The sequence below is a fragment of the Penicillium maclennaniae genome, assembly GCF_028827695.1.
Source record: "Penicillium maclennaniae strain IBT 15551 chromosome Unknown utg000005l:1.0-2652337.0:1.0-2654196.0, whole genome shotgun sequence".
Taxonomy (NCBI): domain Eukaryota; kingdom Fungi; phylum Ascomycota; class Eurotiomycetes; order Eurotiales; family Aspergillaceae; genus Penicillium; species Penicillium maclennaniae.
The window spans coordinates 1,499,398-1,525,368 of record NW_026623217.1 but is presented as its reverse complement, the minus strand read 5'-3'; the positions used below and the strand labels follow the sequence as shown (position 1 = coordinate 1,525,368).

The window sequence follows — 25,971 nt, the reverse complement described above, 5'->3', positions numbered from 1 at the left end:
TCAAATGACCGGAATGCCTCCACAACCCCGGACGCCTTCTTGAGATTTAATTCAGGAAGCGGGTCTAGAGCGGATCTGGAGCGGATCAAGGTGGCTAACGCTGCAGTTGGTCCGGGATCTCCTATTTAGGCAGTTCCTTGACTGTATCCCGCCACACCGCCATCGTGAGATCCATATCTGTTTAAAGGAAATATTGTTCGGGTAAGGAGCTCCCGGGGCTGATGGGAGGCGAATTGAACCTGGAAATATTTGGAATTGAACGGTTGTGGCGAGTATCTAGCCGCGTAGCCTGCGTGGGAGAGCGAAGATTGGTCTTTGATTCTAGAGCATCAAGCGAACTCCAGACCGCCAAGAGAAGAAGCTTCTGCCATAGTTCCGGCTTAGGAAATGCCATCGTGACCCAGATCACCTTTCATATTACGACATGTTTGAACCTTGATCCTTGAGTCCCTGCTTAGAGCGCGACCTAGAGCGCGACCTAGAGCGCGACCATTCTCTGGATAAATTTGATCTCGAACGCCCTAGAAGCATGGTGCATTCGCAATGGTCACCTGGTCCAGTTTGTCGGGGCTTGCGGATAGAGCGGTTACATCGATTTTTGCTGCCCATGCAAGGCCACGTCTATCATAAGCAACAGGACAATATCCGCCTATTTCTACAGCAGAGGCCAGTTCTTCCTTGATACACGCCCAATCCGCGAAAAATCAAATCCTGAATCTGATTCCGTAGCAACCATTACACGTTCGAATACATAAGCCGTTCATCGCGAAACTATTCCCAAGGCAAGCCCGTGGTCGCCGCGCCGCGCAGACTGCCGAAGTCCAGCTTCATGAGTAGTCGGTCTACGCCCGCTGGTTGGCGTGGCACATAGTGGCGGAAGCTTGGGCCTGTGCTCGGCCCGTTGCCCGATTGTCCCATTGGGGCAGTCCCGATGCTCTCTCCTCCCGATCGACTATCGTCAATCTCACGAAGGCTCGTGACGAGATCCCTCATACCACTCTGTACATTATCTCTTGTGGCCCGTAGTTCCTGCCAAACTTCTTGCTCTTCTTGTGCATAGTCGACTAGAGCGTCTACTACACCTTCATCCGTTTCAAGATCCATGTTACGTTGAATGGTCTCGAGGCGAATGGTCAGCGCAACAAAACGATCTACATCCGTCAGGAGCGCCCGCAGTGCGGATGTGAAAGGCAACTCCGTCAGGAACAAAGATCTTACAACACTGGAGAGGTGGCGACGGTGGGCGACAGTTAAAGCTTCGGGATCATGCCGCACCATTGTCGGACCCGACTGTGACGCCGGCCGGCTTGAAGGTTGGTCCGGTGTAGTATCTCGGGAGTGCCGTGAGGGCTTTGCTGAAGAAGCGGTCCCTGGTCGAGACCCAGAGACCGATGTGGATTCGGGGCCTCCTTGAATCCACTCACGTAGATGCTGCCAGGACTCATGTACAACTTCACCTTGGAAGAAGCTGCCGATCTCCGAGAGAACAAAGAGACAAGCACTGCTGGTTGCCCAGATCGGTCGCATATGGCGGATCCGAGCGTTATCCCTCACCCGGCTCTCTCTAAGCTTATTTTGACCAAACACACTATTACTCCGCGGCGGCCCCCAGGGCGAAGGGTGGTTTCTCCGCAAAGACGTTCGTTTCCATAGATCCCCAAGGCGGATCTGGGCTCGTCGAATAGCTAATAGGTATGAATGGATCTTGGAGTAGATGGTGATGTCCGAACTGGACAGGAACAGATCCAGTGGAGCTCGGACTTGAGCTGTCAGGCTGGTGGGTGTGGGGAACAGCAGATCTTCGAAAGATATTGTAGATATCTCAGGCACCATACCAATTCCTTGCGATGGGGTCGCTGAACGACCATTTTTGTGCTCGGTGGTCGACAATCGCAAGAGTTCCCGAGCCAACTCGAGTTCCTCGTCGGCCGGGTCCTCCTCTTTTTGTAGGGTAAAAAGCTCCGCCCATGTCTGGGCCAGTGCAGTCATTACGTCTCCCTCTTTGACGAGGTAACTCTCGAGAGCCCCAGCTGCTTGTCCGCGAGCGCCTCTTCGCCGGCTTTCTTCCATGCGCGAATCTGCATGTGCGACCAGCGCTACAGCAAACTCACCTCGTCCTAGCAGCAAGAAGTTGTGGAGTAATTCGAGCATCTCGAGGATCTTGGGAAGTGGAAGGAGCTTAGAAAGTGTAGATTGGGACAGGGAAAGTCGAATCCAGTCTACCGCAGTAGAGAGCTTAGAGGCTGAGATGGGGGATTTAAGGCCTGCCAATTGCTCAATATGCTCCTGATACAGCGTCACTGGCGCCGTCGAAATGCCTGAGGATGTCTTTCTCTTTGCGCGGATGTGATTTAGGGACTTGCCGATGAAAAGGATAGACCCCGCCGTTTGTACAGAGACGAACTTTGGCCGTAGGCCATCCTGTATACTGAATTGGCTGTCGAAATTCTCGGCATCGTCTTGTTGAACAAAGAAGTCCTCCTTCCCATACATGGGCAGATTTCCGTACAGCAGCCACATTGACAGTTGTTTCATCCATGCCGTTTCAGCTGCCGTAACCAGTTGTACGGCCATCTCCTTGATGTCTAGATACCCAGTTTGAGTTTCAGCCTGCAGGTGGTCGATTAGTCCTGCCCCAGAACATCCATAGGAGCGCACCGCGGATGATCTATCTGGCATAATGAACCTGACAATTTCCCATAGCCACTCCATGCGTCGCGTCCAAGGGGCGAATTCTCCGACGAGTGTCGATAATGGGACAATACCATAGCCGCCCACATATCCGCTATCTTCGGCTAGGATTGCTTTTTCCACTTCAAGGATCTTCTTCTGGAATTCACCCAAGTGCGCCGTCGCTATTGTCGTAGAGACAGAGCGGCAAATCACGGAACCATGGGCGGAGGATATCTGGGAGGTGTGGGATCGTAATTGTGCGTGAAGTTGGCTTAGATGGGCGACTGATCCGAGCAGTGCTTTTTCCGGAGGGGAGAGAAGGGCGAGGTCATCTTGCGCGAGAGCGTCCTCACCTTGTGGGCTGAAGAGGGGGGACGGCTGGCCGGAGAGGGAGAGGAGGATTTCGTGAAGCATCCTGAAGGTTTCTTCCTGCACTGTGCATTAGCAGCATTCCAAGAATGACGCGATAGTGTCTTTGTAATGCACTTGCCTGGAGAGGCGGCTATTGTCCTTCTCTGTGTTGGTCCGCTGCCAATATAATAAGACGCGCCCAAGAAGCTCGAAGCGACACATGTGAGGAGCTGCGTGGTTCGATGTGTTGAGTGTTCCGGCAAGAGTCGAGAAAATTAATTGTGATCTTGACGGCGACGGGACATGATCCCCGATCTCAATGATAGCTCATAGCGCGAACTCTTTATCGGAGCTTCGATCGCGGGGGCGACGCGCCGAGATTAGTCATCGACAGCTTGTCCCTCTTACGTCGACGGTCCCGCTTTCTCGACTGTTCTTCTCCCTTGCCTCTCTCTTTACATCAACCTCCCTGTTGTACAGCTTTAATATCCTCTCTGCGTCGTTGTGGATTCTCCTGCTCGTATTGCTTGTCGAGTTTGATACCTGGTACGCTGGGCTTTGCAACTTCTTCTAATCCAGCACTGTCGAAGGTCTTGCTTGTCGGGCAAGACTTTCACTCTCCTACCATCATTCCGTCCGATCTTACTGTTCGAGAAGCGGCTAAGCCGGAAAAGCGTAGAGCGTCTGAAGACGACACCGCAGCTCGACCCCCGAAGAAGATTATGACCGTATGTCGCAGACTCGAGGATACCGCATTGTCACTAACACAATTCATCTAGGACGTCACCATGCAAGTCGACAACCCACAGGCGGCTGTGGAAGCGCTCAAGCATGGCGAGATTGACGAGTCCCTGTACAGCAGACAACTGTGAGGTTTCCCTGGTGATGTAGTGACTTTGATGACGAGTGGGGACTAATGACGTCTAGGTATGTGCTCGGCCACGAGGCTATGAAGCGCATGGGCTCTTCAAACGTTCTCGTAGTGGGTTTGAAGGGTCTTGGTGTTGAGATTGGTAAGTGTGTCCCTGTTTGCGGTGTACCTTCCAAGCGTTTAATAATATCTCGCAGCCAAGAACATTGCCCTCGCCGGTGTCAAGTCTCTCACCCTGCACGACCCCGCTCCCGTTGCTATCTCCGACCTTTCCTCCCAATTTTTCCTCCGGCCTGAAGATGTCGGCAAGCCCCGTGCCGAAGTTACTGCCCCTCGAGTCGCTGAACTCAACTCTTATGTTCCGGTCACAATTCACCAGGGCGGAAGCCTCGTGGCTGATCTAGAGCAGCTCAAGCGCTACCAGGCAATCGTTCTCACCCAGACGCCCTTGAAGGAGCAATTGGTGATCGCGGACTTCTGCCATCAGAATGGCATTTACTTGACTATTACAGATACTTTTGGTCTTTTCGGGTACTTGTTCAACGATTTTGGCAAAGATTTCGTCGTTGGGGATTACTCTGGTGAAGAGCCTGTCAGTGGAATCGTCGCAGGTATTGATGAGGATGGACTGGTGTCTGCGCTGGACGAGACCCGTCACGGACTGGAAGATGGAGACTATGTGACTTTCAGCGAAGTCAAGGGTATGGAAGGCTTGAATGCTGGTGACCCCCGCAAGGTTACCGTCAAGGGCCCCTACACTTTCAGCATCGGTGATGTCACCGGCCTCGGGACTTATGAGGGTGGCGGTCTCTTCACTCAGGTGAAGATGCCGAAGATTGTTGACTTCCAGCCCTTGTCGGAGCAGATCAAGAACCCAGAGCACCTGATCTCGGACTACGCCAAATTTGACCGACCTCAGCAGTTACACATTGGTGTCCAGGCTTTGCACAAGTTTGCGGAGACTCACGACCGTCAGATGCCACGGCCGCACAATGACAGTGACGCTCAGGATGTATTGAAGATCGCTACCGAGCTCGCCGCGGCGGAAGAAGAGAAGGTTGAGCTGGATGAGAAAATTATCAAGGAGCTTAGTTACCAGGCTCGTGGTGATCTTAACCCCCCTAGCTGCCTTCTTCGGAGGTATTGCTGCCCAGGAAGTCCTGAAGGCCGTTTCTGGAAAGTTCAACCCCGTCAAGCAGTGGATGTATTTCGATTCTTTGGAGTCTCTTCCTTCTTCAACTACTCGTTCCGAGGAGAGCTGCAAGCCTATTGGCAGCCGTTATGATGGCCAGATCGCGGTCTTTGGTAAGGAGTATCAGGAGAAGCTCTCCAATGTGCGGCAGTTCCTGGTCGGTGCTGGTGCTATTGGATGTGAGACTCTGAAGAACTGGGCTATGATGGGTCTGGGCACTGGTCCCAAGGTAAGATCTATGTCACCGACATGGACCAGATCGAGAAGAGCAACCTGAACCGTCAGTTCCTCTTCCGCTCCAAAGACGTCGGTCGCCTCAAGAGTGAATGTGCTTCTGCTGCGGTCCAAGTCATGAACCCTGAGCTCAATGATCATATTGTCACTCTCCGTGACCGTGTTGGAAACGATACCGAGCACATCTTCAACGAGGAGTTCTGGAACGGACTGGACGGGGTGACCAATGCTCTGGATAATGTTGATGCCCGTACCTATGTGGACCGCCGCTGTGTCTTCTTCCGCAAGCCCCTCCTCGAAAGTGGTACTCTCGGAACCAAGGGTAACACCCAGGTCATCCTGCCCTTCATCACCGAGTCTTATTCCAGCTCTCAGGACCCTCCGGAAAAATCTTTCCCGATGTGCACCCTGAAGAGTTTCCCCAACCGCATCGAGCATACCATTGCCTGGGCTCGCGATCTTTTCCAGACTTTCTTTGTTGGCCCGCCTGAGTCCGTCAACATGTATCTCTCGCAGGCCGACTACATTGACCAGACACTCAAGCAGGCGGGTAATGAGAAACAGACCTTGGAGCATCTTCGTGACTTCTTGGTGACTGACAAGCCTCTGACCTTCGATGACTGCATTGTCTGGGCCCGTCAGCAGTTCGAGTCCCAGTACAACAATGCAATCCAGCAGCTTCTCTACAACTTCCCCAAGGACTCCAAGACCTCTTCTGGCCAGCCATTCTGGTCCGGTCCCAAGCGTGCCCCGACTCCTCTGAAGTTTGACAGCTCGAACCCTACTCACCTTGGTTTCGTGATTGCTGGTGCCAACCTTCACGCTTTCAACTATGGCATCAAGAACCCCGGTGTGGACAAGAGCTACTACAGCAAAGTCGTTGATGATATGATCATCCCCGAATTTACCCCAAGCTCCAATGTTAAGATTCAGGCCAATGAGAATGACCCCGACCCCAACGCCCAGCCCGCCGGCGGTTCCAACGACAGTGATGAGATTCAAAAGCTGGTAGAGACTCTGCCGTCGCCCAAGTCGCTTGCCGGTTTCCGTCTCCAGCCCGTCGAATTTGAGAAGGATGACGATACCAACCACCATATCGACTTTATCACCGCGGCTAGCAACCTCCGTGCTGATAATTACGACATTCCCCAGGCAGATCGTCACAAGACCAAGTTCATTGCTGGAAAGATCATTCCCGCCATCGCCACCACCACTGCCCTTGTTACTGGTCTGGTGGCTTTGGAGCTGTTCAAGATTGTGGATGGTAAGGACGACATCGAGCAGTACAAAAACGGATTTATCAACCTTGCACTTCCATTCTTTGGCTTCAGTGAGCCCATCGCTAGCCCCAAGGGCAAGTACCAGGGCAAGTCGGGTGAGGTTACTATTGACCAACTGTGGGACCGCTTCGAGCTGCCAGACATTACTCTTCAAGAGTTCATTCAAGACTTTGCCGATAAGGGCTTGGATATCACTATGGTTAGCTCTGGTGTGAGCTTGCTGTGGGCCAGCTTCTATCCTCCTAGCAAGGTTAAGGACCGCCTTCCTTTGACGTGAGTTTCCGATCTTCCCCTCGTTCTATAGATAAAGCACGCTACTAACAAGATTCATAGAATGAGCAAGCTTGTTGAGCACGTCAGCAAGAAGCCGATTCCCGATCACCAAAAGAACATCATCTTCGAAGTCACTGCGGAAGATCAAACCGAGGAAGATGTTGAGGTGCCATATGTGATGGTCAAGCTTTCTAAATAGAGAGTATCCTAGACCTCGAAAAAGCCCAGTGCCTTAGAGCGTAGATTTTTACGATTATTATCCACGAAGCAGTCTAGATTTCACTCTCCATTTCATTTGCTTTCCTAGCTTTACCTGAGCATGAGAAGATTCTGCGTAAACTAAGACTCGGCCCTAGATTTCGCAATCTTAGAATATCGTTAGGAATGCTTTGTCAAAGCTGACCGAAGTGGGGCAGCAGCTCGGTGAGTAAGCCAAACGTCAGTAAACGTCATCCCCGCATCGCCTGGGTATTCCTATTTCTTTCTCGAATCATAATTCGGCGTAAGCTATAAGAACAGCTTGTCTGCTGATGTTCCGATCCCTTCTTCGCTCATCAGCGTTGCTCCATCATTCGCGTCTACTTCTTCGTACAGAATTCTTAACTTCCCCACGGTGCTTCTCCGCACCACTTCGAACTATGGCTGTAAGGAATCTACCCCTCACCACCAAATTGATCTCGTTCTGATAGTCTCGCAGACTGGAAACAAGGATAAGATCACCGACTGGGTGAATCCCAATGACAAGTCGGGAGAGTTCAAGCGGCAGCAGTCTGTGTTCCGCAATTTCATCTCTCGCGAGCCTGGCGCCCAGTTCCCGCCGGAGAAGGGCCGCTATCACCTCTACGTCTCCTATGCTTGTCCGTGGGGTGAGTCAATCGCCTACATTTGGATCAAGTAGCATGTCCTAATCTTCTATAGCTCACCGTACCCTGATCACCCGCAAGCTCAAGGGTCTGGAAGACATTATCTCCTTCTCCTCTGTGCACTGGCATCTCGGTGAAAAGGGTAAATGACTATTTCTAATCTGTCAGTGAAAAACAATTAGTTAACTTCAATCAGGATGGCGCTTCCCCACTGCAGATGAGAAACTCCCAGGAGAAAACACCGTCCCAGACCCCCTGCACCCCGACTTCACCCACCTGCGCGACATCTACTTCTCCAATGACCCGGACTACACCGGCCGCTTCACAGTCCCAGTCCTCTTCGACAAAAAGACAAACCTGATTGTCAGCAACGAGGTATGTTCCGACCCGCAAATCCCTACAATCAGACTCTCAATTTTAAACAACCACTCAGAGCGCCGAAATCATCCGCATGCTCTACTACGAGTTCGACAACCTCTTGCCCTCCGAATTCAAGTCCGTCGACCTGTACCCCCAGAAACTACGCAGCCAAATCGACACCTCCAACGAATGGATCTACAACGACGTGAACAACGGTGTCTACAAATCTGGCTTCGCCACCACGCAAGAGGCTTATGAGAAAGCCGTCACAACCCTCTTCTCCTCCCTGGACAGAATCGAAACCCACCTGTCCAAGCAATCCTCACCCTACTTTTTTGGCGACAGCGTCACCGAGGCCGATATCCGTCTGTTCACGACGATCATCCGCTTCGATCCCGTCTACGTGCAGCACTTCAAGTGCAACCTGAGGGATATTCGCTCTGGATACCCGGCTATTCACAAGTGGGTCAGAGGTCTCTATTGGGATTCTCCGGCGTTTGGGGAGACGACGGACTTTGAGCATATCAAGAAACATTATACAAAGAGTCATAAGCAGATTAACGCGTTTGCAATTACGCCTTTGGGTCCGCTACCGGATATTTTGCCCAAGGATGAGGAAGTTCGATCTGCCCAGGTCGCTAAAGTTTGAAAGGTTGGAAGTTCCTGGTATTGAATAAATTCAACGTGCTGAACCGAAAGATGTTGACAAGTGAAATATCTAAGCGAAGCAATCAATTGAGTTGGATATGTTGTGGTTCTGGTTCTTCTCTAGAATTCTAGCGATTTGAGTTTGATATCCAAGGGAAGTAATGTCAATATTCACAAGGAAGCAAAATTAAAAACCTTGCATGAAATCCATCATGCGTTGACTCCTTGCCATGCGATGGTTTGGGTTACCCTTGTCTCTAGCAAGGACTTCTTTTGGAAAAGTCTCGTTCAGAATAAAAGGACAAATGAGAAGTGGCTGAGACGGACAGAGGGTAAATGCAAGAATGAAAAGACCTCGAAGTGAGGACGATGTGAAAGCAAAGCGATGAGATAGACCATGCACCAACACGGGTGGTGTACATGGTATGTAAGATGACCATTTTGGGTATCTCATGAGAAAGCTGGCTGTATTACATGATGGGTATGGAAGAAATGGTGGTGTGGTACAAAGGGGCGATCACTTCAGCCCCAGCATACGCTTCGTGTTCTCGTAGACCACGTAGCTTATGGAGACAGCAGGGGCAACCTTGAGGAGGTTGGGCGTCAGGCCTTTGTATAGACCGCGGGGGCCCTCGGTCGCGAGGGTTTTGCGCAGGACGTCGCCAATGCTGTTGTAGGTAGCCGGGTGGAGAACGGTGCCTTGGGCTTGGAGGCGGGTACGAAGGACGTTGAGGGGATAAACGACCGATGCACTGAGTCCTCCGCTGAGAGCTCCAATTGCTCCTGTCAAAAAGTTGCCGAGGTTGATGTCGTCTTCATGGCAGTGGCTTAGACGAGCCTGGCGAGCCAAAAGGGCGCGTTTGAGGTATTCGAAGGTGGTGAGGTCGATAGCTGCATAAGGGAACATACCGACTAGACCAAGTGGGAGACCGCGGAAGAAGCCGAATAGTCCACTATTGTTCCAGACCTTGGCTGCAGTTGCGGCAATCAACTTGTTACCTCTCAGACCGCCTCCAACGGTCGAGCATTGCATGCGGCTATTGTATTAAATTAGTTTTGTTCTTGGGCCACTGGGACGGTCTACTCACAATTTGAGGGTGTCGAGGGGATAAACGAAGCATTGGGCCACCATTCCACCGATACCACCCGACAAGAACTGAGATGTGGGCAGAAGTCGCTTGGGGTCGTTGTGCCCCTCAAGTCGGGCAAAGAACTGCTTTGCCGACTCATATGCACCGAACTTGATCGCCGACTCTGGCATGACCTTGACCACGTTTAGTCCATTTCCTATAAATATAAATATGTTAGCTATGGGTGCAAAGTGAGCTATATTGAGAATTCGGCTCACCTGCAAACAAACTGCGAAGGCCACCGGCTCGCCAGAGCTCTTGGAAAGCGATAACGAGTGTTCGCGACGCGTTGGCGGTGGCGGCGATAGGGGCCCCCTCCTTTGCGGCGGTGACGGCGGCCTTCTTCACGCCTGTCTGGGCGATGAGATATACCTTCAGACGATCGAGGGGGGCAGTTGCTGTCCTCGAAATGACACCTGCGGTACCGCCCGCGATGAAGTAGCCTAGTTGCGGGGTGTTCTCGGTCAACTTCCGTTCATACTTGCGGATTGACATCCACATCGCGACGCTTTTGGGGATGGCCAGATTTTCCAACTCGAGCTCACTGTCTAACGGGTCAAGACCTTGGCCGAAAGTAGTGGATGTCGAGCTGGCTTGAGCGTGTGCGGAAGAAAGAAGTGAAGAAAGGATGTGGAGTGAGAAGATATTGTACAAGATGGCCGAAACGGCCAAGGGAAGACGATTAAGAAAATTGAGGTCTGTACCTAAACCCTGCAGGTCATTGATGTGGACATCTCCTTCCGGGTTTAAGTTGCCCGTGGCCGTGTAATATGAAAGAACTGCGTGAAGGTCCGACGGCGATCGAAGGGGCATGAAGAGTAAAAAGTCCCTAGGAATGGCATCACGTTAGTTCTATCTCTCTAGGTTCATTCGCTTGATCCTGGAGCAGCGTGACTCGTACCTCCATTCGGTATAGGTGATTACTCCGTCATTGTTTTTATCGACCTCGGCGAAAAACTCGTCCAGCCTCGCATTCGACACCGTGACCCCAGATTGAGCAAAGGCTGTCCGCAGCTCAGCTTTGTCAATTTCTCCGTTGTGATTACGATCGATGCTCTGGAACATCTGCCACAGCCCGGACTCGGTTTGGTTGATGAACGTTCGGAACTCTGGAGGGAATCTGTTAGAGGGGAAGGGAACTAAGGGGGTCCCAACAAGGCCGCGAGAGCTTCTGATCTTACCGGTATAGTCTATCTGGCCATCGTGATTGGTATCGACCTCGACTAGGATACTATGCAGCAAGTCATCCGCGTTTTTCAAGGCTGGCATCGCGTCAGTCGGGAGCAACCGGCACGGGACTGGGTCAGACCTACGATGATCGATCTTCTTCAGGCCTTTCTTCAAGCCGGACAGATCGACGTGGCCCTCCTTTCGCGTGTCCAAGGTTTCCCAGAGTCGCGCGACTCTTTCATCACGCTCATCGTTCGACTCGGGCGCCATGATCAGGATCGGAGGGAAAATTGTTATCGAGAACCCGGCATCATTCAAGGGAGGCGTGTTTGGGTCGCTATACACACGTGAGACGCCTCGGATATTCAGGTAGTCGTCAAAATGAAAGCTCAAGGAGCCGGCGCATATGGAGTGGGGAGGAAATGATTAATTGGCGCCCGATCATTGCTTCAGACGCTTGACGCCATCACCGCCCGGCACGGGACCAGGGCTCTGCCCTGACTAGACCTGTTTGGGTTATCAACGTCAACGTTCCCAGTCTATCGGGGTTACAGCTATAGCTACAAATCCAATCACTGCGCTTCATGGCAGCCAATTATTGGGCGTCGACACAGCGTCGGCACTGGCTGTTCTCCCGTGAGTCGCTGGCCGACGTTCGGGAGCGACTCCGGGAGAAAGATAAGGTCACCCATTCCCAGTTTCCGCTGCCAGATCAACGACTGCTGAATATATACTTCAATCAGCGTAAGAACCCTCGCCTTCAAGACATCATCATCTTCTGACCGCTCTTCAGAGCTCATTAAACTGGGCAAGCGCATGACTACCCGCCAACAAGCCATTGCCACTGCCCAAGTATATCTCAAGCGGTTCTATACAAAGAATGAGATCCGCCAGACAAATCCGTATCTGGTCCTCACCACCGCCTTCTACTTGGCCTGCAAAATGGAGGAATGCCCCCAACACATCCGTTTCGTGGTGGGCGAAGCCCGCGGCCTCTGGCCTGGTACGATCTCATTCCTCATTCCATCCCAAACATGAACTATAGGCTAACTCCCTCGACAGAATTCATCACACCCGACGTCGCCAAACTAGGCGAATGTGAATTCGCCCTCATCTCCGAAATGCACTCCCAACTAATCGTGCATCACCCATACCGCACGCTCTCCGAGCTCCAAACCGAGCTCGCTCTATCCTCAGACGAGGTAGCTCTCGCCTGGTCCGTAATCAACGACCATTACTTAACCGACCTCCCCCTTCTCCACCCACCCCACGTGATCGCCATCATGGCCATCATCGTCGCAGTGGTATTCAAACCCTCTCCACCAGGTCCCTATCTCGGCTCCGCGCAGTCCGCGCTAGCGAGCACCATGCGTGAAGGTCAAGGCATGAACATGCTCGCTGCATTAACGGATAAGCCTGGATCGGGCCCTCCAAAGATTCAAAAGCTAATTGCATGGCTGGCGGAGAGCGAAGTGGATATCAAGGCCGTTATCGAGTGTACGCAGGAACTACTGTCATTGTATGAAGTTTGGGAGCAGTATAGCGAGAAACACTGCAAGGAGTTGATTGGTCGCATGGTTAAAAGCAAGAACTTGGACAAGTGAGCCATTGCGTATGCATGCTTTCTTAAGGTTATTTTGTGATGCAAGGCGTTTTGCGTGAGGGCTGGAGTTTGGGGTGCTGGGGCGTGATGCATTTGACCTCGTGGATTTGCCAACGTTGTTATCCCCCACGGATTGTTTTACGTTTCGATGAGCCGTTTATAGGTATTCATGCATTTGAATAAGAAGTTTACGATGAACACGGTGCATGAGAAAGTCTTTCAAAGGACTTGAAGCTTGATGCTGATTTCTCCGAGCTTCAGTATATTCTTGCCAACCAATATCATGAGTCTAGATATGTAGTATCAGATGACCCGGATCAGTTTCAACCACGTTATCTAGATCTAGATCAAGTCCGAATGTCCCTTCGCCCCTATACTGCGCCAGTATGCATATTGGGACCTGTGGCAGTGTGAGCTACAGCACAGCATCAGCAGTCCCGTATACAGCGCACGGACCAGCTCGTCTCGAGCGATGCATGGATGACTCCATTTGGCAGGAAGAGTAAGCACGTCCGGAAGAAGGAATACGGATTTTACATCTAGCATTTCCAACCCAACTGGTTCTGAAACCACGAGTCAGAATATCCAAACTTAACACGGCCGGTTGCCAACCCGACCGGGAGAGCAAATCGTGGTGACCAGTTCCCCTTGCGTGGAGTCTGGGGCAAACGCCCCCTCGCTGAGGGGCCGTCAGATCGTCCGATCTGGAGGTGCGCATGGTCATGCAAGCTCGCATGGAGACCTGTCAACTGCATGGTTGATGGCTTCGAGGGACCCTGCTCGAGGCCTACGTATCACCAACTCACATACTCTCGACGATAGGCGTTAAGACTCGAGGATTCGAGGGGGTCATAAAATTAGAATTTCGGGGGGGGAGGCCAGTTCGCCCTGAAAATGCGGTGAAGCAACAAAGCGCCCGAGGACGGAAAGCACGGAGAGTACGAATGGATGGAGCAGCGGAGGAGAGTTGGTCCAGGGGGGCAATTTCCGGCATTCCCAGGTTCCGGACATCCCCTATCAGACACCCAGTAGGTACCAGAAGTTACAGGCCTGTAGGTACCGAGTACCTTTGGGCAGGAGGCGGATGGGCAGCCGCCACATGGAGTGGGACTACGTGCTGGGTAGCATGAGTCACTGGTTCCGCATCGCGTAATGATGGGCCTAGGTCCCATACAAGGCCTTTCCGGGCAGAATTGGGGAATTTGGGAGGGGGCAGAAGGAGATCGCAGATCAGAGCAGCCACAGCCGACGAATGTTCCTCTACATAGCCCTGTGCACTGCCTACGTCCTGCGCTATGTTTCCATTGGGGAGTTTGGTTTTGGTTTTGGTTTTTTGATCCTTGGAGCCAACTACCCCAAAACCAACTTGAACCATCCAGGAGAACTTCCTCTTCCGGGAGTCGTAGTGGCCAGTGAAAAGAAATGTCGTGGTCAGAGGTAGGAACGGGAACGCAGGTGTAACAATCCGCATTGTACACGATCTTTAGCCCTGGAGAGTCCTACAGGGAGAACCGGAAAAACAGATGAATGCAGACCTGGGTAATCAGGCCACAATACATTACCAGTCTTGTACACTGACCCAAAGGTCGATCTCAACACTCCTTGACCCAAGACGGTTAGGGTCCATTTGGGTCGACGACGTCACGCAGCCAGTCAATTGTTCGGAATTGGCGCCAGCATTCCTTGTGGATCCCCAAGATGGGTCAACTATTGGTGACTGAGACCCGCCTTTGCCACCGGCGCCGGAGCGTGACCTCGCTAGCGCCCACCATCCTCTGCAGGAGGGTGACAGTACAGTGACGCCAACTCGCACCAATCATCAACGGAATGGCCACTGGCAAGGACTAGTGTGACCATACGTGACCATACCACCCCATCTGAGCCCCAAAACACCCCTCTTTTCCCCTCTTCTTTCCTTCCCACAACCTTCTCTATTCCCATCGTCAATTCTGTCTATCAACATCCATCATTTATTTTCTATTCTAATCTTTCGGGCTGGTTCTCTTTTACACCCGTCATCATGTCCGCCTTTTTGTACACCCACCACCACCAGCAACAACAACAACAACACCCTCACCACGGCATGCCTTCAAATAACCATCACGGACGTACTCGCCGTGGTCCCAAGATGGCTCAGCACAATGCTCAGCGCCAATTTCGAGGAGTCAAGAGCATGCGAGAACTGGCCGAAGCCCCCGCGGTGACAGCTTTCCGAGCGAGATTCGAGGCCGGTCGTTCTTTCGACCTCGATGATGATTTGGAGTTTTGCCCCAACCTCCTGACTGATGAAGATGTATGTTGTGATCGGCGACTTCGGTTGCTTTTTGACTCCTTTCTATCGTCCTCCGACCAATTTTGCCTTGGGAGATCGTCGGTGGCAATCTCAGGAGTCAACTCCCTGGAACATGTTTACTGACAAGGAAGCAGCTGCACTCGATTCACTCTGCCTCGTCTGACCGGTCCTCGCTCTCCAGCGGGTCGCCCGACACCTCGCCGTTGCAACACCAGATTCAGCCGGTTCAGCAGGTCACTCCTTCCATCTCCCTGTCTCCCGCCCAGACCAACTCTTTTGTCCATGGTGTCGCTGCCAACCACAACCACGTCAACTACCAGCAACAGCCCCAGGCCAACCGGACTCGGAAAGTCATCCCTATTGTCAACCCCAATACCGGGATGACCATGACCAGCCCGCCTTCGTCGATTTCGCCAGCGATGATGCAGACTGCTCAGCGTCGATGGTGAGAACTTTTTCGGGTATACCAAGGGGCGCTAGCCGTCCTTTCTCCGCCTAGCGGCGGCATGTTCATGCACGTCACCTGATTTTTTCTGCATCATCGGGGGTCCCTTAAATCGCAGGTCTTAATTATTTTTTTGCATTCACTCCGGCAACGATCATCTTCTCATTGGGGGGGAAAAAAAAATATCACGAAACGGCGAGTCCAAAAACTTGAAAAAAATTCGAAAAATTCGATCAAAATTCGGCATATGTACATACTCACTCTTCGCCGATTTTTTTCTCCCTTTTTCTTAACGACCAACTTCGCCATACATCTAGATTCATCACGATGCTTCCAGTTTGTTGCGAGCGACGGCGCGATTTGATTCCTTTGCATCACTTTTTCCAACGATACCTGTGTCTCTCGGGGAGGGACGATCTTTTCTTGGCCCTTTTTTTTTCGGTTGGGGCCGCCGATGATGTATTGATGCGGGTGACGCTCTACTTGACGGGCATGTTCCCATGGGGACTTGGAGTTGATTTTCTTTGTTTATGGGGAAACGGGGGCTTGGCTTGCCTCCCTTGGGCCCGACTCACCTACGCTGTGATTTAGTCTTTTTCCTTCATCTTTTTGGTTCCTCGGGGTTACTTATCTGGGCGGAATGGATATCACATTTTCAAGGATCTAGAGGCGGAAACGATACACGTCTGCATTGCTTGGGCACTGTTGCAATATCTGGGATTGTTTTTTATTTTGTCATGCGTGCACCACCCTTCTCTCTTGCTTGCTTTTTTCTTTTTTCTTTGCTTTCTGGTTTTGGTTTTCCTTATTTTCCTGTACATCGGTTTTACATCGGTTTTGAGGATGGGTGACACGCGATACACATTGCTTTCTTGCCACGGGTATAGTGGCTGGTTAGGTTTGGTTGCGAGCGAAACCATGGGCTTGCGGAGTTGTTTTCTGTTTGAAATCGATATCCTGGGGGTCTCTCGCGGGTTTTTCTGGGCAAGTCCTAGACCGTATGTTTAAAAATGGCTCATGTTATCTTGATTTTTCTTTCCATTCTTCATTGACACCTTTGCTCACGTCTCCCCTAACGGGCAGCGTCCGGAGTTGGTCTTAGATACGCTGTTTGATGCTGGTTACTTTTTGCATACTGTCATTACCAATCGCATCTCTCTTTTGCTCATATGCAAAGAGCTTGTTTTGCGGCTGTGCGAGATTGCAATTGATGAGACTCGTACATTCTAGTCCTCATATCCCAGTATCCACTACATTATCCTGTATCCCCTGCATCTTTCATACCGTGATGGATATTAGATACCTCACCCCGTACCCCTGCGTCACTTCATGCCTATCATGCCTATCTCATGATGTCATTACACTCGAGCAGAACTGGCCATTCACTATGCTCCGTGCCGGACGTTGACAGCGTAGATCACTGGCAGATCGTGCATGTGCAGTGTAGAGTGTACACAGTCTCTCTCTATCGACGATACAATAGGAGGTAGCAAGGGACATATATCCACGTTGCTATCAATCTCAGATATATCCATTGATTCCACACTCTCTGCCGAGGTCTCGATCGACATCCGCCAACCCGAAAGCACGTTGAGCAGCACTGACGTCACCGGTGTTGCTCCAAGCAGCCAATCCACTCCAATATGATCGAGGCAATTCCAAGGTCAGTTGGGGTTCTGGGCCGTTGACAATGATGCAAGCGAGCTTATAAGTTGCTGGTGTCTCGTCTTCCTCTACATCCTGCGATTTATTTTCTCCTCTCTGCACTGCTCCTCCCATAGCTTTTTTCCACGACTGCGACAAACACCATTTTGCAATTGCCCTGGTATGCTTTGACTGTGTAATTTCTGGACGAGGCGAGTGAAGGGGTCGCCGGAGCTATCTCCGTAGGGAGAGTTTGTCTTTTGTTGCGATGTCACCACCCGTCTATCCGAGATATATCACCACGCTTCGGTCGAGAAGAACAGGGGCTTACAACCTTTTCCAGACTTCACTTTCTCCAAGACCGACAAATCCCATCTCTGGGAAACACCACCATGTCCTTCCTCACATCCATCCGTGCTGGCTCCCGCCGAGCCGTGCAAACCAGCTACACCATCCCCTGCACACCCGCATTCCACACCTCCGCAGTACAGCGTACCCTGAAAGAGAGCGACAAGAGTCAGCTTACCCCGAATATTCCCGCATGAATGATAAATGACACGTGCTAACTAAAGCCTTCAGACCGAGATGATTTGTCCAATATCTATGAAGCCGAGAAAGAACAGCAACTGAAGAGGACGAAGGAAGGAAAGGCGGCTTGGAATCACGATCTGGCGAGTAACAGCGAGGCGGATGTATGAAACTCCTTCGAATCGAGATGTGATCCAATTCGGAACTAACCTTATCCTACAGATCAAGGCGGATCGAGGTGAAACGGGCGCCGAGGACAAGAGCTTCGAAGAGATGCAGCAGAAGTCAAAACAGATGCTGAACCGGAAGTAATTGATTCCGACTTGGGCTATTTTATTGATGTTGGGATCTATAAATTGAACGGAGCATGGGGAGTGGGGGGGACTATTCTAATTCAAGCGACATATGAATATGATTCAACGTTCCTGAAACCAGAGTAGTGCATTTAGTGAATGTAAAAACAAGATAGACAAGCCGTCTCGTAAGCACAGGGGACTCTATTTCAACGCCAGAACAAGAAACCCAGAAAGCCGGGAACGCCCGCTCGCACACAGAGAGAGAGAGGTAGAGAGAGAGAGGTTGAGAGAGAGAGGTTGAGAGAGAGAGGTTGAGAGAGAGAGAGGTACACACCCAGAGACACCAACCGGGCACGTTACTTCAGAATCACAATCAAAATGACCAGGATAATTATCAACCCGACAATAGTCATCATGCTCCAGTTGTCACCGGCCTTGCGCCGAATGCGATTCAGCCGCCGCCGGGCACCATCCAACCGGCCCTGATGCCGATCTACGTCCCCATCCAACCCATCCAACAGCGCAACATGGCCGTCCAACTCATCCCCAATCTGGATACTCAGCTCATGCTGGCGGCCGATTGACTGACCCAGCTGATCGAGTTGATCATCCTGTTCGCGCATGACCTGGTCGTGGTGCAGATAGATCTGCTCATTGGACATATTGGACTGGTCGACGCTGGGCGACGGTTCATCCCGATACGGGCGGAAAAGATGCGATCTGTTCCGGTCTTCCTCTTCGTCAATCTCATCTTGTACCGCGGCGGCCGCGGCCGAGTTGTCCATGAATCGCACAGACTTGGATGACGGGTGTTGTGGAACAGGTTGTTTAAGATCTGGCGTGGCTGAGTTCGACGCCTGCGTGGAACTTGACCCGTCGCCGTAGAATTGGGAGGTGAGGTCGCGGAGTTGCTCATGCAGTGGTGCGAGCTGGTCTTTTAGGGCGGCGGCGCCTGCGCTGTCGTGCGATTCGGCGAGTCGGGCTTGCTCGGCTTCTACGGAGGTGATGCCTTCTCGGAGGGATTCCAGGGAGCGTGAAATCTCGCCATCTTGTGCGTTGGGTTCTAGGTCGAGAGAGACAGCGCGCTGTCGTTCTAGAAGTGATAATTTGATATGATCTGCGAGGAGGAAGAGCTGGGACGGGTTCGTCATGGTGATGGCGTCAGACGGATGTCTGGCCGTGGGAGGTCGTAAGGCGGGATTTGAATGTCCCGCGGAGATAATGAAGGGTCAGTGCGAAAGAGCACCAAGTCAAATGAGTCGCTGGAATCGCAGAGTTTGGTGGTAAGACGGAGGTGGAGGTCTTACTGGGAGGCTGAGGCAGCAAGACGTCGACGGATCTGCGATCTGCCGCCTTCCGCCTTCGTCCAATCTCTCCCCGCGTTTCTTCCTTCCTTTATATTCTTCCCTAGAAGAATATTTTCGACTCTTAGCTTGCTATGAATGTTATTTACTTGCGTGGCTAATTTCAAATCTGGCGATATCTTCCACGTCCCTGGTTTCCTTGTGATCGACCTCGGTACTTAGTTCCCGCATTGCCCTGTATCCGCGCATGCATACGCTGACTCCGCATTCGACAAGGATCATTTTCTACAATATAAGCTGGCGACAGTCGCACTTTTTCATATGCCTTTCTCAAGGCCTTAACGCCGCCGAAAGATGGATATACAAGGATTCCTAGCCACGGAACCCACTCGCGACCGAGATGATCTCGTCGACCTGCGCTCCCTTGATCTCGTCTCCAGCTACGATTCACATCTTATGTGCCCAATCTGCCACTGCCCCTTCGTTGAACCAGTGCGCTTACAGTGCGACCATGTCTTCTGCCACACATGTCTACGATCTGCCATAACAACCTTCCGCTCGGCCGACTCGGACGAGTTCCCGTGTCCTTCTTGCCGCACCCCCACAAGCCGAGTCTCGAGAAGTGTGCCCCGCCTGCTGATCAACATGTGCGATGAAATCCAAGTGCGGTGTCCAATGCAAGCGGAAGGATGTTCGGAGCTCTTACCGCGAGGCCACATCCAGTCGCATGTGGATAAGTACTGTGGGTACCGGCTAGTGCCGTGTCCGGACGACTCGTGCGAGAAGAAGATTCGGAAGAAGGATCTCCAATCGGAGGAGAGGTGTCTACACGGATACTTCCGATGCGCTCGGTGTGAAGAAGATGTGGTAGAGAAAGACTATGAAGAGCACGACAAAGAGCTTTGCCCTAGTCTGGAGACCACCTGCGTTGATTGCGGAATGACTCTCCCACAGCGCGAACTAAAGGAACATGTGGATGCCTGCCCCGACGTCGTCACTCCTGCGCAGCATCAAAATACGGATGTCCAGTCAAGATCCGCCGAGGGGACAGCGCAACACACGAACAAACCTGCCCACTAGTCTCAATAGGGCCATACCTCGAGGCCCAAAACACACGATTAAGTTCCCTTGAACTAACTATGCGCCATCTTCAACAACGAAATGAGATTTTCGAAGATGGAATGTCCAATATCCGAAATACACTCCTCGAATCCGCAAGCGCAGGTCGCAGCACTCGCAGGCGTAGCGTCACTGAACCAGACAGAACCCAGTCCCCGAACGAAGATGACTTGACAGAGCCTTCAAATGTCTTCTCCTCAAACGCAACTACCTACCTCCTCTCCCTCCATGAATCCCTCCGTGAGGAGGTAAATCAGATGTCACATGCATTAACAGACCTCGACGCCCGTGCAAGCATGACAATCATGAATGAATGTCTTCGCATCAAAGAGGACATGGCGCATACCAATGCCGCCGTCAACAGCGTGCGCATGCAAGTCCAATGGCTCATGAACCCAAGGCTTCACAATGGAGCCCGCACAGGTGGTATTCGTGCCAACACGGCCAGTGCGGCCGAGGCTCGGTCGCAGCTTACTTCGACATCTGCGCCTGGGCCTAGTAGTGCGGCGGGGCCTTCTTTGGGGCCGCTAAGGCCCAGGAGGCCAAGTGATACTGGGCGAGAGGGGACGAAGCTCTGAGGCCATTGGAATGTGTTTTGAGTGTCGCATTTCTTGTTTCTGGTTTAATTGGGGTTTCATGGGGAGAGACGGAGCTAGTTTTTTAATGTCACCTATGATTAATGACTGAGGTGATGGGTCTTACATGTATTAGATTGGTACTTTATACCTCTTTGTGGGAAAACGCCCTCTTGCGAGACAATTTTATCATCGCCCCCAGAGGTTTTTAAATAGACGGCTCGTTCCAATAGTGATAATATCATCTGTTCCATTCCGCGTACTTTAGGGATTCACGCTATTAAGTGGCATGCAACGAGAGCTCACGGGAAGCCAAGATCATTTCCATCGGAGAGTACCCGTGAGAATGAAGAAAACACATCCATCTCAGTGTTAACTTATAAGCTCGCTTGCATTATTGTGAATCCTTTACTAGCAAGTTCAGCAAGAACACACTTTGTTGTTTCAAAGATTGCTTGATTTAGAAAAAGAAGTCCATGTCTATAACACGATTCAGATAAGTTTTCGAGACCAGAATTGATCTTAGATCATCAGACTCGTCGTCTTAGATTGAAACTGGTAGAATCATCCACGAGTATTAGTATTTGTAGATGCCAGAATTAGCTGCTCTGAACTAGCTGTATCGGGATCCCGGACGTGATGGCGGTAAGTCCCTGTGCCTCAAGAATACTAGCAAACTTCGCAATGTCAATTGGTATAGAGGCCCCAGCCTCCAGCTCATACTCTTTGGCCCGAATCCATGAATTCAACTTCAGTTCGTGGTCGTCTACATTAAATTGAACGCGAACCTATCTAGTTGCAAACTTGAAGGGAAAGATGTGCGGTAACGTGCTATTACATACAAATGAATCACTTGATTTCAAGAAAAGAAATGAAATGAATTTCTACTTCGTAAAGTACGAAGGCCAAATTGAGTAGACCATGAAAAGACCGCCAGAGAGTTCGAGTCGGAAAAGCGCGAGCCAAGCCATGACGGTCTCAACATGACATGATGTTGTCCGACCATCCTTGTCCAGCGCCCCATTACCCTAGTGTGATAGGCTCCGAGCACTTTTCCAGGACCAGTAATGGTCCGTCAATGTCTCCTCTAGAGGCCTATAGACGATCTTCAATTGATCCAAGCTGCGTTGAGTGTCGATTTCAAAAGGGATTCCCAGGTTCAGTCTCAGCCATTTCTGGCTGAAGCCGAGCACCGGTCCAGATAATCGCACCAGAGCATTTGGGAGAGTGTTTTTTGGAATTCGAGAAGAGTGAGTTATTGATCGTAGGATGCGAGCAAGCTCCACAAAGCCGTGTGTCTTGCTGTCGGCCAAGATATAGCGTCCATGGCAGCCTGGGGTCTGGGCAGCTTGAATATGGGCAGTTGCGACTTCTCGCACATCAACAATTGCGAACCATAGATCCGGCACCCCCAAGAATAGCTGGCCGCGGAGGAGCTGGTCAAGCAAATATAAGCTACCGGACTCGGAGGCTGGAGATAAGGATAGGCCCAAGACGAGGCCTGGATTGATGGTCATTAGCTTCCAGCACGGGGGATTTGGTTGCCCTTCGTACAGCTTCCAGGCCTCCGTTTCAGCGAGGACCTTAGAACACGGGTAAGCGTTGTGCTGAACCGTGCTAGTCGTATTGAAATACTGCTCGGAGAGGGTTTTGTTCTTCATATCGAGCACATCAGCATTATCGCCAAACATGGCTACCACAGATGATGTCAAGACAACGACTTTGACAGTCTCGCATTTCTGTACTGCTTGAAGAACATGCTGCGTTCCCTTGAAAGCCGGCTCAACGACCTCTTTCTGGCCGTCGCGAATTTTGTTCTCGATGAAGAAAGGCGAGGCAATATGATGCACCACCGAGCAGCCCTTCATTGGAGCTTCGAATGAGCCTGCCACAAGCAAATCGGCTTCGAACAAAGTCAACTTGCCGGGCCATCGCTCCTGCATGTCCAAAAGATGCTTGATCTTCTTATTGTTTTTGGTGCTGCGGACCGTGGCGTGCACTTGGTCGCCCTTTGCGAGTAACTGCTGAATCACATGGCTAGCGATGAATCCGCTTGCACCGGTCACAAGAGAGACATTGTTTACCATGGTGGACTATGGCTCAAGTGAGATATATTCAGTGGATTGAAGACTCCCTTTCTTCCAAATGCTCATTGCTTGTGGCGTTTTCCCTACTCTTTTAATTTTTGGTTCCAACTCCCCAATCGGCGGATGAGCCCTATAGATTTACAAGACTTGGTTCATAGCCGCTTCGAAAAAGTCCTCATGCTTTCCATGCGTTGGAATGGGTCCGTAGATCGAGTGGATGGTTAAAAGCTTTCCGCATGGGGATTTAAATCGGGCCGAGTTGATTGAGGATGTCTTGATTGAGGATGTCTTGATTGAGGATGTCTTGATTGAGGATGTCGGCAAGTTCATTCGATCAGCCCAGATCTTCTGCAAATTCGTAGTTGGAGGTATGAATTATAATCCCGAGAAGCGTCGGCGCCGGATGGTCAATTTCCCCGCGGCCGTACGCACCCTCCCCGGACCCCGTCAGCAGAAAAGCCGCGCTTCGTTGTGGCCAAATTCTAATATACATTTCTAGTGTTGTCAAAACTCACCCGATGTTCGAGATCAAGATCAAGAACTTTTCGTTGTAATTGAGTAAGCAAATTCAGTGATCTCCCAGATAATCCAGTTCTTTCGTTATTGTGCATCGGGTGTTTATGTTGGCCACGACGTTCGAGTTAATCATTAGAATATTTCACAGAGATAAAATCCCGCTGGGTGAATTGTATTAATTTGAGACTGCAAATGAGGCATTTACTAGGGCATAGAACGAAGCTTACAGCGTCTGCATGATACGAGCTTAAGACAAGTTCCTCCGACGTCCGCTTGTAGGGCCAACTGCCCTGTGCTCGCTTTGAGCACCGTCATCGTCACTCGAGTGGCCCGGCCCCGTCATTCGAATTAACGATATGTTCTCTTTAACGAATCGCAAACTTGGTTGGGTTGCTCTTAGCGCAGGTAAGTGGGGCTTCGAAGTTCGATATCGTTTCTCCACTAGTCTGTGCTATTTTTGTCACACGGAGTGTCTATATAGTCTATGAAAATGTGACTCGCCGCGGTCATACAGGGACGGTGACGATATGGTGTGGGCGCATATCTCCAGAAAATCGAACGTCTTCCCGATCTTCAAAAGACTAGAAGAAAATATGGAGGCAATATCAATTTGGCACAAAAACTGGCTATCCGAGTGCGGAGCAGACCCCAGTTGATCAATTCATGAAAGGACTCTTGGGTACTTGGCATAAAGCTAAGATCATATGAGATGCTATGATTTAGAATCTGAACATTACATACTCAAAGCAGTATATAGTTACCATATTTGTCTTCGTCTAGATTGGTGGAAACATGGAATAACTTCTAATTTTGCGGTCTCAATGGAGCAGCATCAGCCTCATGATCCAGCGAGATCAAGATTCAGAGATTTAAAGGGCTTTATGTGCCCGGAAATAATTTTCATTATTCGTCTGGGAGTACGATCTCGTATCTTCACGTGTAATATATATATCATTGCTGGAGCTCTCCTACGGCTTGGAATGAATCTTCAAGGCCCGCAGGGCATAATGTATATCTCAACGAGCTATTAATATCACCTATCACCTTCGCCGCTGTTGATCCCGTTACGACACGGTGAGGCTGGTCGTTGCCATATTTCCCAGCAGCACTTAGCCTGAAAAAAAGAATAATAGGGGTTTTGAAATATCACAGTGTATTTTATTGCCTTGGCGGGATTCAGATGGCCAGGATCGATGGCCACATTGATGATGTTGGTCCTTTGTCGATTGGCAATATGTGCATGTCAGAGAGAAACGATTGCACTTGAATGCGACTGGCGTGTTATGTTTCATTGAGATGTGCTTACTCGAGCCGCTCATCCCATCCCTCAGGTAATGCTACACTGAGCAACTCAGGTCGTTCAGCTCAAGAGCGGGCTCAATATTACTCAGTGAACCAACTAGCGAGGAGTGAGCACTACAGCGGAAAAGAAAATCAAGAGGTGCCGGACATCATCCGGTCGATATGCAAGATAATCTACCTGAACGCCTAGATCATCCCAACGCTATGCACGACACAAATCGCTTCTAAGTAGCCTTTCTCCGCAATTGGTTGCTCATTCATTACATAGCCTGTCTCGACGCGACCGCCTGCATGTATGGCGCCTGGTTCTCTTCTTCTTCTTGCTTTCGTTGCTGACTGCGGATCTTCTGGCGTTTGCGTCTCGCGCTCTTGGAAAGTGAGCGCGACAGGTTGGTCTGCGAGCCTGAAGGGTCTTCGAGATTTCGTTTGGATGCATCTGACTTTCTCCTACCGGGTTCCTTGCCTGCTGTCTGAGACTGCGGAGCGTAGATCCCCGGTATCACAGCAGCTTCGCCTTGGTCTAAGTAAAGAAACCATAGATGGGCATATTTTACAGCACGATCACGGTCTCTGTGTGTGCTGGTCACGTCAACGTCTCCAGAGTTCCACTTAACATCGACTCCGTCAAAAGAGATAGCTGCTAAAGAGGGGCTGCCAGACTGTTCGAGCGCTTTGTGAAGCATTTCCCAAATGTGCGTGCGCGTGATGCCTCGGCCTTCATATCCACTGAATGGCGGATCGGCGCAATGCCAGCGGATCCTGAAGACGGCATTGGCGCTGGCTGGTGTGTGATCTTTTTGGTGCTTGCTGGTCTTTTTGACGACGCCAGACTTGGACTGCAATTCGATTTCTCCGACACGTTCCAGCGGATCCACCCACAAATGTGATAGACTGACGAGCAGGTCCACATCTTCTTCTGACGCATGGACAATCGCATCGCCACAATATGGATCCACCTCAACGTCTGTTAGCTTCACATTAGCCAGTCTGTCATTACCATTTCCTCGCAGAATATTATTCATCTCCGTCAGCAAATGGGAGGGTCTGCCCTTGTACGGGCCATCGCCGAGGACCCAGGTCATTCGGAAGTAATGACAGTGCGAATTCCATGGGTCCAAAGGTTCATCGGGAGTTTCTGACCTTTTGGGCAGGCCATTCCGAGGGTTGATGCGAGCGTACTGTGCATTGTCCACGAATGGAAGCCAGAAATCTTG

The 25,971-nt window shown here is 51.0% G+C and overlaps 13 protein-coding genes across 13 annotated transcripts; 7 read left to right on the top strand and 6 right to left on the bottom strand.

Moving 5' to 3' along the window:
• Positions 1-771: 771 nt before the first annotated feature.
• N7477_005796 (uncharacterized protein) lies at positions 772-3,087 on the bottom strand (the record flags this gene model as incomplete). Its single annotated transcript, XM_056967459.1, has 1 exon — positions 772-3,087. The coding sequence occupies one exon, from the start codon at positions 3,085-3,087 to the stop codon at positions 772-774; it is 2,316 nt and encodes a 771-aa protein (XP_056822213.1).
• A 256-nt stretch (positions 3,088-3,343) lies between these two features.
• On the top strand, positions 3,344-8,746 carry ubaA (E1 ubiquitin-activating protein ubaA; the record flags this gene model as incomplete). The annotated part of the gene is made up of 13 exons (XM_056967458.1): positions 3,344-3,570; positions 3,704-3,752; positions 3,804-3,892; positions 3,952-4,037; positions 4,093-5,001; positions 5,054-5,266; positions 5,317-6,874; positions 6,935-7,040; positions 7,246-7,301; positions 7,394-7,740; positions 7,793-7,879; positions 7,934-8,112; positions 8,171-8,746. The coding sequence occupies exons 2-13, from the start codon at positions 3,747-3,749 to the stop codon at positions 8,744-8,746; spliced, it is 4,212 nt and encodes a 1,403-aa protein (XP_056822212.1). The 5' UTR covers positions 3,344-3,570; positions 3,704-3,746.
• A 516-nt stretch (positions 8,747-9,262) lies between these two features.
• On the bottom strand, positions 9,263-11,315 carry N7477_005794 (calcium-binding mitochondrial carrier protein; the record flags this gene model as incomplete). The annotated part of the gene is made up of 5 exons (XM_056967457.1): positions 9,263-9,782; positions 9,834-10,032; positions 10,094-10,704; positions 10,777-11,137; positions 11,189-11,315. The coding sequence occupies 5 exons, from the start codon at positions 11,313-11,315 to the stop codon at positions 9,263-9,265; spliced, it is 1,818 nt and encodes a 605-aa protein (XP_056822211.1).
• A 314-nt stretch (positions 11,316-11,629) lies between these two features.
• Positions 11,630-12,649, top strand: ssn8 (cyclin-dependent protein serine/threonine kinase regulator SSN8; the record flags this gene model as incomplete). Its single annotated transcript, XM_056967456.1, has 3 exons — positions 11,630-11,789; positions 11,839-12,048; positions 12,108-12,649. 3 exons carry the CDS (start codon positions 11,630-11,632, stop codon positions 12,647-12,649), a joined length of 912 nt encoding a protein of 303 aa, XP_056822210.1.
• Positions 12,650-13,690: 1,041 nt separating this feature from the next.
• Positions 13,691-14,119, bottom strand: N7477_005792 (uncharacterized protein; the record flags this gene model as incomplete). Its single annotated transcript, XM_056967455.1, has 1 exon — positions 13,691-14,119. The coding sequence occupies one exon, from the start codon at positions 14,117-14,119 to the stop codon at positions 13,691-13,693; it is 429 nt and encodes a 142-aa protein (XP_056822209.1).
• A 549-nt stretch (positions 14,120-14,668) lies between these two features.
• On the top strand, positions 14,669-15,390 carry N7477_005791 (DUF4452 domain-containing protein; the record flags this gene model as incomplete). The annotated part of the gene is made up of 2 exons (XM_056967454.1): positions 14,669-14,941; positions 15,076-15,390. The coding sequence occupies 2 exons, from the start codon at positions 14,669-14,671 to the stop codon at positions 15,388-15,390; spliced, it is 588 nt and encodes a 195-aa protein (XP_056822208.1).
• A 2,032-nt stretch (positions 15,391-17,422) lies between these two features.
• On the top strand, positions 17,423-17,870 carry N7477_005790 (uncharacterized protein; the record flags this gene model as incomplete). The annotated part of the gene is made up of 3 exons (XM_056967453.1): positions 17,423-17,546; positions 17,610-17,722; positions 17,781-17,870. The coding sequence occupies 3 exons, from the start codon at positions 17,423-17,425 to the stop codon at positions 17,868-17,870; spliced, it is 327 nt and encodes a 108-aa protein (XP_056822207.1).
• Positions 17,871-18,210: 340 nt separating this feature from the next.
• On the bottom strand, positions 18,211-19,005 carry N7477_005789 (syntaxin family protein; the record flags this gene model as incomplete). Its single annotated transcript, XM_056967452.1, has 1 exon — positions 18,211-19,005. One exon carries the CDS (start codon positions 19,003-19,005, stop codon positions 18,211-18,213), a length of 795 nt encoding a protein of 264 aa, XP_056822206.1.
• Positions 19,006-19,512: 507 nt separating this feature from the next.
• N7477_005788 (Zinc finger RING-type) lies at positions 19,513-20,238 on the top strand (the record flags this gene model as incomplete). The annotated part of the gene is made up of 1 exon (XM_056967451.1): positions 19,513-20,238. One exon carries the CDS (start codon positions 19,513-19,515, stop codon positions 20,236-20,238), a length of 726 nt encoding a protein of 241 aa, XP_056822205.1.
• Positions 20,239-20,297: 59 nt separating this feature from the next.
• N7477_005787 (TRAF-like signal transducer) lies at positions 20,298-20,855 on the top strand (the record flags this gene model as incomplete). The annotated part of the gene is made up of 1 exon (XM_056967450.1): positions 20,298-20,855. One exon carries the CDS (start codon positions 20,298-20,300, stop codon positions 20,853-20,855), a length of 558 nt encoding a protein of 185 aa, XP_056822204.1.
• A 1,025-nt stretch (positions 20,856-21,880) lies between these two features.
• Positions 21,881-22,939, bottom strand: N7477_005786 (uncharacterized protein; the record flags this gene model as incomplete). The annotated part of the gene is made up of 1 exon (XM_056967449.1): positions 21,881-22,939. The coding sequence occupies one exon, from the start codon at positions 22,937-22,939 to the stop codon at positions 21,881-21,883; it is 1,059 nt and encodes a 352-aa protein (XP_056822203.1).
• Positions 22,940-23,156: 217 nt separating this feature from the next.
• On the top strand, positions 23,157-23,493 carry N7477_005785 (uncharacterized protein; the record flags this gene model as incomplete). Its single annotated transcript, XM_056967448.1, has 2 exons — positions 23,157-23,410; positions 23,439-23,493. The coding sequence occupies 2 exons, from the start codon at positions 23,157-23,159 to the stop codon at positions 23,491-23,493; spliced, it is 309 nt and encodes a 102-aa protein (XP_056822202.1).
• A 1,524-nt stretch (positions 23,494-25,017) lies between these two features.
• N7477_005784 (uncharacterized protein) lies at positions 25,018-25,839 on the bottom strand (the record flags this gene model as incomplete). The annotated part of the gene is made up of 1 exon (XM_056967447.1): positions 25,018-25,839. One exon carries the CDS (start codon positions 25,837-25,839, stop codon positions 25,018-25,020), a length of 822 nt encoding a protein of 273 aa, XP_056822201.1.
• Positions 25,840-25,971: the final 132 nt, after the last annotated feature.